This window comes from Hyla sarda, chromosome 4 (assembly GCF_029499605.1).
Source record: "Hyla sarda isolate aHylSar1 chromosome 4, aHylSar1.hap1, whole genome shotgun sequence".
In the NCBI taxonomy this organism is placed as follows: Eukaryota; Metazoa; Chordata; class Amphibia; order Anura; family Hylidae; genus Hyla; species Hyla sarda.
In genome coordinates this window covers 10,457,494-10,470,185 of record NC_079192.1, presented here as the reverse complement: position 1 = coordinate 10,470,185, position 12,692 = coordinate 10,457,494, and the positions used below count along the sequence as shown (strand labels likewise).

Sequence of the window (12,692 nt, the reverse complement as noted above, 5' to 3'; positions counted from 1 at the left end):
CGGACGTAGCAGAAGGTCGGGGCAGGCAGCAAGGATCGTAGTCAGGGGCAACGGCAGGAGGTCTGGAACACAGGCTAGGAACACACAAGGAAACGCTTTCACTGGCACGATGGCAACAAGATCCGGCAAGGAAGTGCAGGGGAAGTGAGGTGATATAGGGAAGTGCACAGGTGATCACACTAATTGGAACCACTGCGCCAATCAGCGGCGCAGTGGCCCTTTAAATCGCAAAGACCCGGCGCGCGCGCGCCCTAGGGAGCGGGGCCGCGCGCGCCGGGACAGGACCGACGGAGAGCGAGTCAGGTACGGGAGCCGGGGTGCGCATCGCGAGCGGGCGCTACCCGCATCGCGAATCGCATCCCGGCTGGAGGCGGTATCGCAGCGCCCCGGGTCAGTGGATCTGACGGGAGCGCTGCAGTGAGGAGAGTGTAGCGAGCGCTCCGGGGAGGAGCGGGGACCCGGAGCGCTCGGCGTAACACTCATGCTGCTGCCACCTCCGTGCTGTGTCATTCAGCCACTATATGGTCTCCTCACGCTGCTGCCACTTCCACGCTGTGTCATTCAGCCACTATATGGTCTCCTCATGCTGCCGCCACCTCCACCCTGCATCATTCAGCCACTATATGGTCTCCTCATGCTGCTGCCACTTCCACGCTATGTCATTCAGCCACTATATGGTCTCCTCATGCTGCCGCCACCTCCACCCTGTGTCATTCAGCCACTATATGGTCTCCTCATGCTGCCGCCACCTCCATGCTGTGTCATTCAGGCACTATATGGTCTCCTCATGCTGCCGTCACCTCCACGCTTGGTCATTCAGCTACTATATGGTCTACTCATACTGATGCCACCTCCAGGCTCTGTCATTGTGCCGTTCTGCGACAGTGATTCTAATAGCGACGCCTCTGATCTGCATGTCATACTGAATAACAGTATTATTTCACTAACTCAGCACACATACTATGCGTATTACATCAAGGCAAAGTGTTCTACACCCCTTTTTAGGCTCTCTGTAGGCCAGAAATAGAGGTTGTTAATAGCGATTCACTGCAAATAAATTCAGACCGAAACAAATTTTTTGGGAAAATTCGGCAAATCGGCCGAATCTAAATTTTCAAAAATTTGCTCATCTCTAGTTGTGACGTTATGTAATAAGATGGGGCCATAGTACAGTATTCCTGTTGCATTTTCTAAGACTAAGTAACCATAGGCAGAGAATCATTCATCATGTCAGCTTGGCATGAACCCATATAGGCAGGAGCACTGTAAGGTTTCTCAGTATCCTTTACATACCTGTAGATGTTGTGATGTCATTGCCATTGTATGTATAAACCTATTTTCATCCACATACCATCCATAGTAAGCAAGAACTGCATGTAAGAAATATTTTGTCCTCTTGTTTTCAGATCCTCACTTTGCAAGTCATCAACCAGCATCAGAAAGAGGTGAACCAGAATTTACAGGAGATCCCATTAGATCTGATTTATACATCTGATTTGTAGTTTTGTTTTGTATTATAGAAAATGTATTTAACGTGTTATTCATTGTTTGAAATTGACTATCTTTAACCAGAAGCATGTCACATATTTAGCTGTATTTATGAGTAAATGTAATTATTCAGCAATAATAATTGCAATTTTTTTCTCTAGAAAATTTCAGTTGAGTATTAAAGGGGTACCCCGATTTTTTTAAATCAACTGGTGCCAGAAAGTTAAACAGATTTTATAATACTTCTTTTAAAAAATCTTAACCCTTCCAGAACTTATCAGCTGCTGTATGCTCCACAGGAAGGATTAAGGATTAAGACTTTTTAAAAGAAGTAATTTACAAATATGTTTAACTTTCTGGCCCTAGTTGATTTAAAAAAATGTTTTCCACCAGAGTACCCCTTTAATGAATCTAATGTGTTTGCCATCTCTGAATTTAAAAAGCGTTAGTTTTGTAAAATACTGAGATTCTGACGCAATGTCTAAAATGTGTGATATGCCCATATAATACACCAGAGGAAGAGATTCGGCTATATATAAGTGTATATACATTGCATGCTCCAGACAGTTCCTGACATGGACAGAGGTAGCAGCAGAGAGCACTGTAGTCAGACTGGAGAGAAGCATGTAGCAGCTGATAAGTACTATTAGGGTTAAGATTTTTATATAAAAGTAATTTACAAATGTGTATAACTTTCTGGCACCAGTTGATCTCTAAAAGATTTTTTCTCTCTGGAGTACCCCTTTAACAAAGTGTTCAAGAAGCCATCAGGCTGTTGTTCTCATTATAATAATAATAATAATTATTATTATTATTACTATCATTACTATTATTATTGCCATTATCCAAAGAATGCTAATTTCTCAATGACACAAGTATCTCAGTAGATTGTGGGGTTCATACTTGAGTGTTCTCGTGGTAACAAATATTTTCTCATGTGCTCTTCTCCAGATGTTCGGTTCGCTACTCAGATCCCCGCACCAGTAAGAGGTAAACCATTGGATACGGTACTTACAATTTGCATTTTTTTTTACTTATTTAGTTAATTTTTATCAACCCGAAGCCAGCTTGGAGTGTCACGACGGTCAGGTATGTGATGTGTGTCTCCTATGCTTGGTCTTTAATGAAGGCTACTGCAGGTGGTGCCACTCGTGTGGAGAATCTTCATATAACAACAATCTCGTAGAGAAACGAAGAAACAGAGCACTCACCTCAAATATTGTAGCAGGCAGAATTCTTTATTAGACCATGGAGAAACAAACACATCGGGGGAGGCAAGACATGTGGTGCAGGGGGGATTCACAAACAGCGGATGACGGTCCGTATCGCGTTTTGATGATTTGTCAGGCCCCTGATACTTGGTGATTTCAGACAGGTGAGTTTATAGTCCCAACACATATGTTACCTAGGTAACACTATACAAACTTCATATTAACACCTTCAGTGCTGAACATAAAACGTGAACTAAACACAACACAGCCTACGTACTGAGCAGCAAAAGAAAACAGGTAAGGGACAGAACTATTATACCAAAGCTGCAAATTCCTCTTTATCATTTAGACCTAAGGGGCTTCGAATCGTAGTTTCCATCAGGCTTATTTCCTAACAAGGATTTGTTGTCTGTCCTTCCCGTTAGATGCATGTGCAACTCTCTCCAGGGCAGTGAAGGTCAAAGAATCGGGGCTACTGTTATGTACATTAATCATAAGTCATATGAACCGTGTAGCGCCGATTCCTGTCCTGAGAGAGCGAAGATGTTCCCTAACTCTAAGGAAAAGCGGGCGTTTTGTCTGACCCATATAAAATAAGCCACAACTGCATGTTAAGCTGTAGATAACAAAATCTGATCTACATGTTATGCACTGCTTAATAAACACTGTATAACTTCCCAACTTGATGGACTTTGCTTTAGAGTTGTACAAAATGAGCGCAATCCACACTGGAAATTCCCCACTGGTCTCGTATCAGACATGTTTAATTTAAATTTTAAACAGAGCGTTGTTAGGGATTGTGTCAATTTTATGCCTGGCACTCCTTACCACTTCAGTTGGGTACTCCATTTCCAAGAATCTTTTTTCTAATTCTTCAGCTTTCTTTTTGTATTGTTCAGGATCATTATTAATGCGTTTAATACGAATTAGCTGGCTGTATGGTATACTCTTCTTGATTCTTGAATCTCTTCTTGAATTTTTAGAGGTGGGTTTCCTATAGCTAGAAGTTCTCAGTCTACCCTCATTTACTTCTATTTTCACATCCAAAAATTCTAACTCTGCTGTAAATTTCATGTTAACGGTGCTGATGTCACTCAGGTTTGAAACTAACTTATGGAAGGATTCCTGTGAGCCATCCCATACCACGAAGACATCATCCAAAAACCGCAGCAGCAATTTTATGTGTTGAACAAATGGGTTCAAAGATGTAAAAATATAATTGTGCTCAAATATAGCAAGAAATATGTTTGTGTATGAACCTGATATCGGGGTACCCAACGAGGTACCCTTGATTTGCCTATATCATTGGTCCCCATGTTTAAAACAGTTATTTGTAAGAATGAAAGAGAGAAAATCTGTAACCAAATGAATGAAATCTGCTGACTTATTTGCGCAACTTAAAAATTCACTGACAGCCTGTACACCCGCATCATGAGGGATGCAGGTGTACAGGCTCTCAACGTCAATAGATACCAGCTTGAAATTTGGGCACCAAACTAAATCTTCAAGAGCAGTGATTAAGTTGCCTGTGTCATGTAAGTATGTGGGTATTACCTTCGGGGGGGGGGGGGGAGATAAGCCATTCTATATAACTAGAGAGTTATTCAGTGGGGGATTGAATCCCTGCCACTATGGGGCAACCTGGAGAGAGTTGAACATGCATCTAACAGGAAGGACAGACAAAAAAATCCTCGCTGGGAAATAAGTCCATTGGATACTATGATTAAAAGCCCCTTAGGCCTAAATGATAAAGAGGAATTTTCAGCTTTCATATGATAGTTCTGTTTCTTACCTGTTTTCTTTTGCTGCTCAGTGCGTAGGATGTGTCGTTTTTAGTTCACATTTTATGTTCAGCACTGAAGGTGTTAATATGAAGTTTGTATAGTGATATATATATATATATATATATATACCTATAGTGTTACCTAAGTAACATACATGTTGGGACTATAAACACACCTGTCTGACGTCACCACGGATCAGGGGCCTGACGAAGCACGCAAAGCGCAATACGGACCATCGCACTCTGTTTGTGTACCCCCCCCTGCACCACATGTCTTGCCTACCCCGATGTGTCAGTTTCTCTATGGTCTAATAAAGAATTCTGATTGCTAAAATATTTGAGGTGAGTGCTCCGTTTTATTATTAGTCTTTAATGACAGTAAGGCTGTAATAGAGTTTTCATAAAAAGTTATAAAATCCAATTTCCCCCCCAAAAATTTTTCATTTAAAAACTTTCTTAATTCTTCAGGCAGGAAGCACTTTGTGGATGAGCACTGCTGGGATCTGATTAGAAGGATAATTATGGTGGATCCAGTATTAGAAGATCTCCTGGAACAAAAACTTTTACCCCAGAAACAGTACACTGCCTTGGTCGATTTAAAAACTCCCCAGAAGAAAATGGTAGAACTGTACAGCATTGTCCGGCCCTGGACTTATCCCAGTAAGGACCAGCTGTACTTGTCTTTGAGACAACACAATCCCCCATTTATCCGAGTCCTAGAGAAACAGAACCAAATGTTAAAATGGAACAGCTCCAGTAAGTTTATAGAACTCTACCTCATGTTATACTATTATATCTTCAGGTGGAATGTATTACTGAGCATTTATCTCCGCAGATAAGGGGACACAATTTCAGAAATTTACCTTGGACTTGGAGACAGGTTTTTCTGGTAAGGTCTTTATTTCTTCTACTCATAGACACCATCTACTCATTCTGTTTTCCATGCCAGTCCCATTAGAAAGGATGATATAGCGCAAAATGTTAAATATTAAAGGGGTATTCCAGGATTTTTTTTTATTTGACTATGCTACAGGGGCTGTAAAGTTAGTGTAGTTCATAATATAGTGTCTGTACCTGTGTGTGATGGTTTTCTCACAATTCTTATGTGATTTTCACCCCAACATTTATTTTTAACAGCATACAAAATGACTGTTGTCTCAGATTTTTTCCAGCTTGCAATGCGGCCGAGACCTGATTCACTAGTCAGCTCATGACAGGGAGCCTGTCTGCTTCAATGGGTGGAGTAATCGCTTGGTGGGAGAGAGATCAATCTGCAACTAATGCAACAGCTGTAGGCACCCTGATTGAAAACCACAGGTCTTTTGAATGGATGCAGCTCATTTATGTTTCAATGGGTGGGGTGGCTGATGTGTGGGAGGGAGGAAAATGGAATTGTGGGATTTGTAGTCAAAAAAAGAAAAGTTAAACAGGAAATACAAGTTCACAAACAGCTAGCCACAGTGTTATGGTAATCTCACAACATAGCCATTTAGTCCCTAAACAAGCGCTGATCCTTCCTTAGCTTGTCCATTACTGTCTGCCAGGTATGTACTAAAATAACCTTATGGTGGAGAACCCCTTTAATCCTAGAGAGGCAGAGATTGGCATACAAATATGACTAATTTTTTCCTGCATAGACATTTTAAAATGGGTAATCAGTGTTTTCTAAAAAATTATATGGTACTGAAATAAGGGGAAAATAGAATAAAAACTGTACTGACCTAGTCCTGGTCCTCCACTGGTCTCCCGCTGCTCCTGGTCAGCTGTGTCTGGTTCCCTGATCTTCTCTCTTCTTTGTGTCTGAGACAAGCACTTGTTGCAGGACCTTTCTGCTCAGCTAATCACTGGTTAACATGGGACACCACTGCGGACAGTGATTGGCTGAGCCGGCAGGTTCTTCACAGAGAGCTGGTCTTATAAGTAGGATAAAGAGAGAAGATCGGTGAACTAGACAGAGCTGAACATGAACTGAAGGGGACCAGTAGAGGGACCGGGGCTAGGTAAGTATTGTATTTTTATTTATTTATTAATTATTATTATTGTTATTTTACCATATTATTATAATTTTTTTGGAAACACTGTCATTGCTGTCGTTTTTAGAATTTTTATTATAATTTCTCCACAGCTGGAAAACATTTTTTGGACAAGAATAAATCAGGACTAATAAATGTAATAGGTGCAGTGGATCCAGTTGTGAAGGACCTCAGAAAAGAAGGCCTGCTGACAGAAGAGCAATATCACAATATTCTACTGAAAGAAACACCCAGAGAGAAGATGGCAGAGATTTATGAGATCAGCGATAGCTTTGATAATAAAAACAAGGACAAAGTTTATTTATCTGTCAGAACTCACAACCACGAACACATTCGGATATTGGAGAGAATTAGCAAGCCCTCACTTTCTGTTCCTGAGCACTCGGGTATGTTGGTGGCTTGTTGTTGCTATATAACAAAATTCTGACTGACTACAGCCACCAGTAGGGGGAGCATAGGAGCATACTTTATTCTGTTTAATATTTCAATCTAATGTATAAATTGTATGCATTTTAACCCTGTCTCCTAGAATTCAGATGGGGGTTCCTTGGATTACAGTGGATTCGGATTGAGTTTAATCTGAGATGTAGAGTCTAAAGGATTCATATTTTGTTTTTTCCTTTAACCTCTACTTTGTTGCTGGTAATCTCCAGGTTGCTACCCTCTAATCTCCAGTAGCAGCAGCTGGCAGTAGAAGCTTCTGAAGCATAGTTCCAAAGCAAAAAGCATGAAGAATAGTCAGACTGGCCAAGGTCAGGGCAGGTTCTCTCACAAAGGTAGACAGTAGGATCACTGTGGTAGACAGACAGACAAGGCAAGAAACTGGTTAGACAGAACATTTTTGCATAGGACAAGAGGTTTGGAACCTTATTGCTCAGGCAAAGATTGATGGGAGATGAGTATAATGGGTCTACCTTCATCATTTCAGGTGATGTAACAGAATGCAGAGAGCCAATGTATGATCAGGAAGACGATCAGATTGCATGGTAAGGATAGGAGCGTCTTAAAATTTGCTTTCTTCCTAAAACAGCCAAGTCATTTCAGAGGTGAAATCTATGCCCAGTACATACCGTATTTATCGGCGTATAACACGCACTTTTTAGGCAAAAATTTGTAGCCTAAAGTCTACCTGCGTGTTATACGCCGATAAGCCGCTGCAGTTCAATGATTTAAAGCGGGCGCTTTAAATCAATGAACTGCTGCGGTTTTGCAGGTGCAGAGACCGCCAGCGCTGCCGGCTTCTCTGCCCCTGCCTGTCCTGGGGTCTAGAGCCCTGCTGTTGACTCTTCTCTCCCCCTGGCTATCGGTGCCGCTGCCCGTTCTCTCTGCCTGACTATCGGTTGTCGGCGCCCCATTGCCGACGCCGATAGCCAGGGAGAGAGAAGCGGCGCCGGCAATGGGGCAGCGGCACAGACAGACAGGGGGAGAGAAGGGGCAGCGGCACACATTGCCGGCGCCGCTGCCCCGTTGTCTCCCCCATCCCCGGTTGTGTGATTACCTGTTGCCGGGTTCAGGTCTGTGCTGCATCCGGCCTCCGGTGTGCGTCCCCTGCGTCGTTGCTATGCGCTGCACGGTGCGGCGCAATGACCCATTGCCGGCGCTGCTTCTCTCCCCCTGGCTATCAGCGCCGGCAATGGGGCGCCGACAACCGATAGTCAGGGGGAGAGAACGGGCAGCGGCGCAGATAGCCAGCGGGAGAGAAGCGGCTGCAGCAGGGCTCTAGACCCCAGGAAAGGCAGGGGGAGAGAAGCGGGCAGCGACGGCCTCTCTCCCCCTGCCTTTCCTGGGGGTGTATCGGGGTATACGCATGCACACACATGCACCCTCATTTTACCAAGTATATTTGGGTAAAAAACTTTTTTTACCCAAATATCCTTGGTAAAATGAGGTTGTGTGTTATAGGCCGGTGCGTGGTATACCCCGATAAATACGGTACTAAAATATAGAATGGTTATATAGAAAGGCTGGCTTCATCTGGCAGTATATGGGTCAGTATTTGGCACCAGTGTTTGTAAGCTAAAATAAGAAGTGGACCCTACAAAGAAAAACATGTAATGAAAAGATTTGTTATTTTTCCGTGTTTTAGACCCTCTTCGATTTACGCTTACAAATTCTGATGATAAATATTAAGCCAAATGCTGCCATGTGAAACCAACCTACAAAACTATTTAAGGTAACCTTGGTTTCTAGTTTGCAATTGGAGGAATGATGATTTACAGTCCAGCATCTCTTGTACAGGCTATGCTAGTACCTCACACTGGCTCGGTTTGACCCCCACTGGCTCGGTATGACCCCCACTGGACAGGCTCGGTGTGACCCCCTCTTGCTCTGTTTGACCCCAATGGCTTGGTTTGACATGCCTTGTCAGTGTCCCCGAATGCAAGTCATCAGTGGGGTAGGATGGTTCCTCAATAGCATAAATTCTTAGTGTAAGATGACCTTAACAACAGGTCTGCTGCTTCTTTTCCTGATTCCCTTCAAACAATCTCAGGAACATTATGGAAGGAAGCGTGTGGCTGTGCAAAGCTCATAGTACCAGCGGCAGAATTGTACAGTATGGAAAATGAGGGTCAAGGCAGGAGATGTGTGAATGTGTAGTAGTAGTAGTAGTAGTAGTAGTTGTAGTGGTAGTAGTAGTAGTAATAGTAGTAGTAGTAGTTGTAGCAGTGGCAGTAGTAGTTGTAGTAATAGTAGTAGTAGTAGTAGTAGTAGTAGTAGTAGCAGCAGATGTACAGTATTAGCCAGTGAAAATATTAAATTGAAATAGAAAAATACACCTCTCTTCTGGACACACCCCATTATAGGAGGCAGTACTCCAGTCTATTGTCAAGATTTTTCATAGAAAATATTTAACACTGTGCATCTCTGCCGACATCAGTGATGACACCATGCACGTGGATAGGAATGAAACAGAATACACTGAACCTTAAAGCCACGGCCTGTAGGATCCCAGAGATCATATCTATGTGGGATCAGAGCCTGGTGATCAAGGGTGTAGGTACCATAGTGGCAGACCATGCCAACGCTATGAGGACCCCTTTCTTGGTTGGTCCCATTCCTTCCTAAGAAACTGTGCAGAACTCATCTGTCCAGGGAACTACATTGTCAGCAAATCAATGGAGGGGGGTATAGACCATTGGGTCATGGAAAACATCAGGCGTCATTATAGGCCCATTTAGATATATGCTCTGGGGCCCTCTTTCTTTTTTTGCACTCCACTGCTGCTGATGATGATGAAGATGACGGGCTATGTTCTACCTCTGGAAGCTCAGAGAAGAGATGGAAGGTGGGTAAAGAAGATCATGTATGTGTCAGTCATTCACATCTGTGTGTTTGATGATGAATCTCATTCAGATCATTGATGAAGTGATACAGGAGGTGAGAGGACTGGTAGATTCAGACCACACTTGCAGAGATCTCGATATACTAGGTAGGTGAGAAAATGCAGCAGAGTATAGACAATATACAAACCTCCTTTTTTTTTTTAGTCAGTTCAGTTGTGATTTTGCCTTCAAGAGTTTTTCTTGCTCATCTATAGTTGCGTCGTAGTCAAGTAAGATTTTACCCCAAGAAAAATATTAAAGAAGAACCCCAGTGAAATAAAAATTACCTTTATATAGCTGCACATGTTAAAGTTATATATCTTTGTAATAAACAAGTGTCATCCTTGCTGAGCACATACCCTGTGTCTCTCAGCTTTTCCTCCAGGCAGGAAGTCCAGTAGATCTTATCACACTTGATGACTACAGTAGACCACACATTACTTTTCAGTGTCACACTCAGAATGAGAGAGCCAAGAGCACTTCGGTGTGTGATTATCCCTGATTGGCTGAGGGAAACCCACCTTCCTCATCTATATTCACTGCTTCTCTAACCATGTGAGCTGCTCAGCTCTCTTAAGGCAGCTCATACAGGAAAAAAGCGCAGGGGCTCATGGTCTGTGTAATTTTCTTTAGCTCTCAGCTCCCTGCACAATCCCGGAAATACCTAGATTTTCGAAGGCTGAAATAGATATTGCATGAAATAGCCTTCTTGCAGTGATGGTAGCTGCAAATACAGTGAAGGAGTGTAAGCATGCATGGGATAGGCATAAAGATATCATTCATATAAGATAGGGATAAGTATAAGGCTATCCTTCATATAAGATAGGGATAGTGACTATTGATAGTATTCAGAATATTGGGCAGACTAGATGGGCTGAATGGTTCTTATCTGCCCACACAGTCTATGTTTGTATTCTAGGTTTCTAAGTTCTTCTTATGGATTTGAACTACTTTGCGTATATGTGGCAAATAATTTCCGTTTAGCAGCTGTGATAATTTAGTTTCTCTTTAAGATCTCAATGAAATCATTCTTCCCATAAGAACATAATATCATCCGATTAACATTTTTGTTGACCTTTTCAGGGTGGCTCCTGGATCTATACAATTTACCATAACCTGTTCTATTTGCATGGACATATATAAAGATCCTGTGACCTTGATCTGTGGCCATAACTACTGCCTGGATTGTATTGAGGGAACATGGGACAAGCAGGATGAAAATGATACATCTTGTCCCATCTGCCGGAGGAGGTTTAAGACTCGGCCTGAACTGAACAAGAACCTGGTTCTCTGTCAAATAGCAGAATTTTGTCAACCAACCAAGTCAGAGAAGAAGACACATGAGCTCTGTACATATTGTACCATAACTCCTAAGCCTGCATATAAACAATGCCTGCTATGTGAAGCTCTTCTCTGTGAAGATCATCTAAAAGTCCACAGCAAACAAGCAGAACACGTGGTATTAGAGCCCAGTGAATCTACAAAGACCAGACAGTGCTCCATCCATGGGAGGATCCTGGAGTATTATTGTAGTCAGGACTCGACCTGTGTCTGTGCCCACTGCTGTATAATTGGAGACCATAAAGGACACCCGGTGAGACCCTTCAGAGAAGCAATGGAAATAAAGAAAGATAAACTAAGGGATACCATAGAAAAACTTCAACTCAAGAAATCAGAGATAGAAAAATGCATAAAGCTTTGTAAGCGAAAGTTCATAGAGAAAGAGCAGAATATATCAGAACCAGGAACTGATGGGGTTGGGAATGAAGAGATGAGGGAAATTCTAAGATCCGTCCAGGGAGGTCTATCGATAGAAGAAGAAGGAGTCCAGGATCTCATTCAGCAGCTGGAAGCTAAAAGATCTCGTGTGGCCCTGTCTATTGCCCACATTAAAGAACTGTGCTACCAGACCGATCCATTCCTTGTCTTACAAGATCAGGAAGGCTATAAACTGTAGGGGTTGTTGAGATGTAAAAGGCTATGGACACCTTTAAAGGGGTTCTCCACCCCTAGACATCTTATCCCTTATTAAAAGGATAGGGGATAAGATGTCTGATCGTGAAGGTCCTGGAGGCGGGAGCACCACGATCTCCGTGAAGCACCCAGCATTCTAAACAGTATGCTTAGAACGCTGAGTTTGGGTGGCGGTGGTCATGCTGTCATGCCACGCCCCCTCCCACAGACATGAATGGAGGGGGTGTGGCATCACGTTACCACCCCCTGTACCCTGAACCCAGCGTTCTAAACATACTGTTTAGAACGCTGGGTACTGCATGGAGATCATGGGGGAATAAGATGTCTAGGGCCGGAGTACCCATTTAAATGCTTTTTTTTATTATTGCTCTATAGTTGAATGGTACAAAAAAAAAAGTCTTTATTATAAATTTAGCAGTGAGTCTGGCTTGGCTCCTGCTGAAGATGGCTTCCTGTGCTGGGAGCTCCATGTACTAAAGACGGCTAAAGTGATTTGTGACCCTGGTACACTTTCATTTTTATTATTATTATTATTATTACTATTATTATCATTATTATTATTATTATTACTATTATTATCATGTATTATTATTATTTTCATCATTATCATCATTATTATTACTATTATTATCATTATTGTCACTATTATTATTATTGCTATTATTGTTATTATTACTATTATTATTATTATTATCATTATTGTTACTATTATTATTATTGTTATTATTACTATTATTATTTTCATTATCACTACTACTATTATTACTATTATCATTTATTATTATTACTTTTCACATTATTATTATCATTATTATTACTATTATTATTTTTTTGTATAACTGTTTATTTATGATTTTACCGTTTAACATTTTCATAAAGA

General features: G+C 41.9%; 1 protein-coding gene across 1 annotated transcript in view; it reads left to right on the top strand.

The window, feature by feature from the left end:
* Positions 1-11,908, top strand: part of LOC130367540 (uncharacterized) — a 60,316-nt gene extending 48,408 nt beyond the window's left edge. Inside the window, exons 6-12 of the mRNA XM_056569977.1 lie at positions 1,407-1,445; positions 2,440-2,478; positions 4,951-5,238; positions 5,318-5,371; positions 6,608-6,901; positions 7,444-7,501; positions 10,922-11,908. Coding sequence (XP_056425952.1) covers positions 1,407-1,445; positions 2,440-2,478; positions 4,951-5,238; positions 5,318-5,371; positions 6,608-6,901; positions 7,444-7,501; positions 10,922-11,795 — 1,646 coding nt within the window. The 3' untranslated portion in view covers positions 11,796-11,908. The remainder of the gene's footprint in view (positions 1-1,406; positions 1,446-2,439; positions 2,479-4,950; positions 5,239-5,317; positions 5,372-6,607; positions 6,902-7,443; positions 7,502-10,921) is intronic.
* The last annotated feature ends 784 nt before the right edge of the window (positions 11,909-12,692 follow it).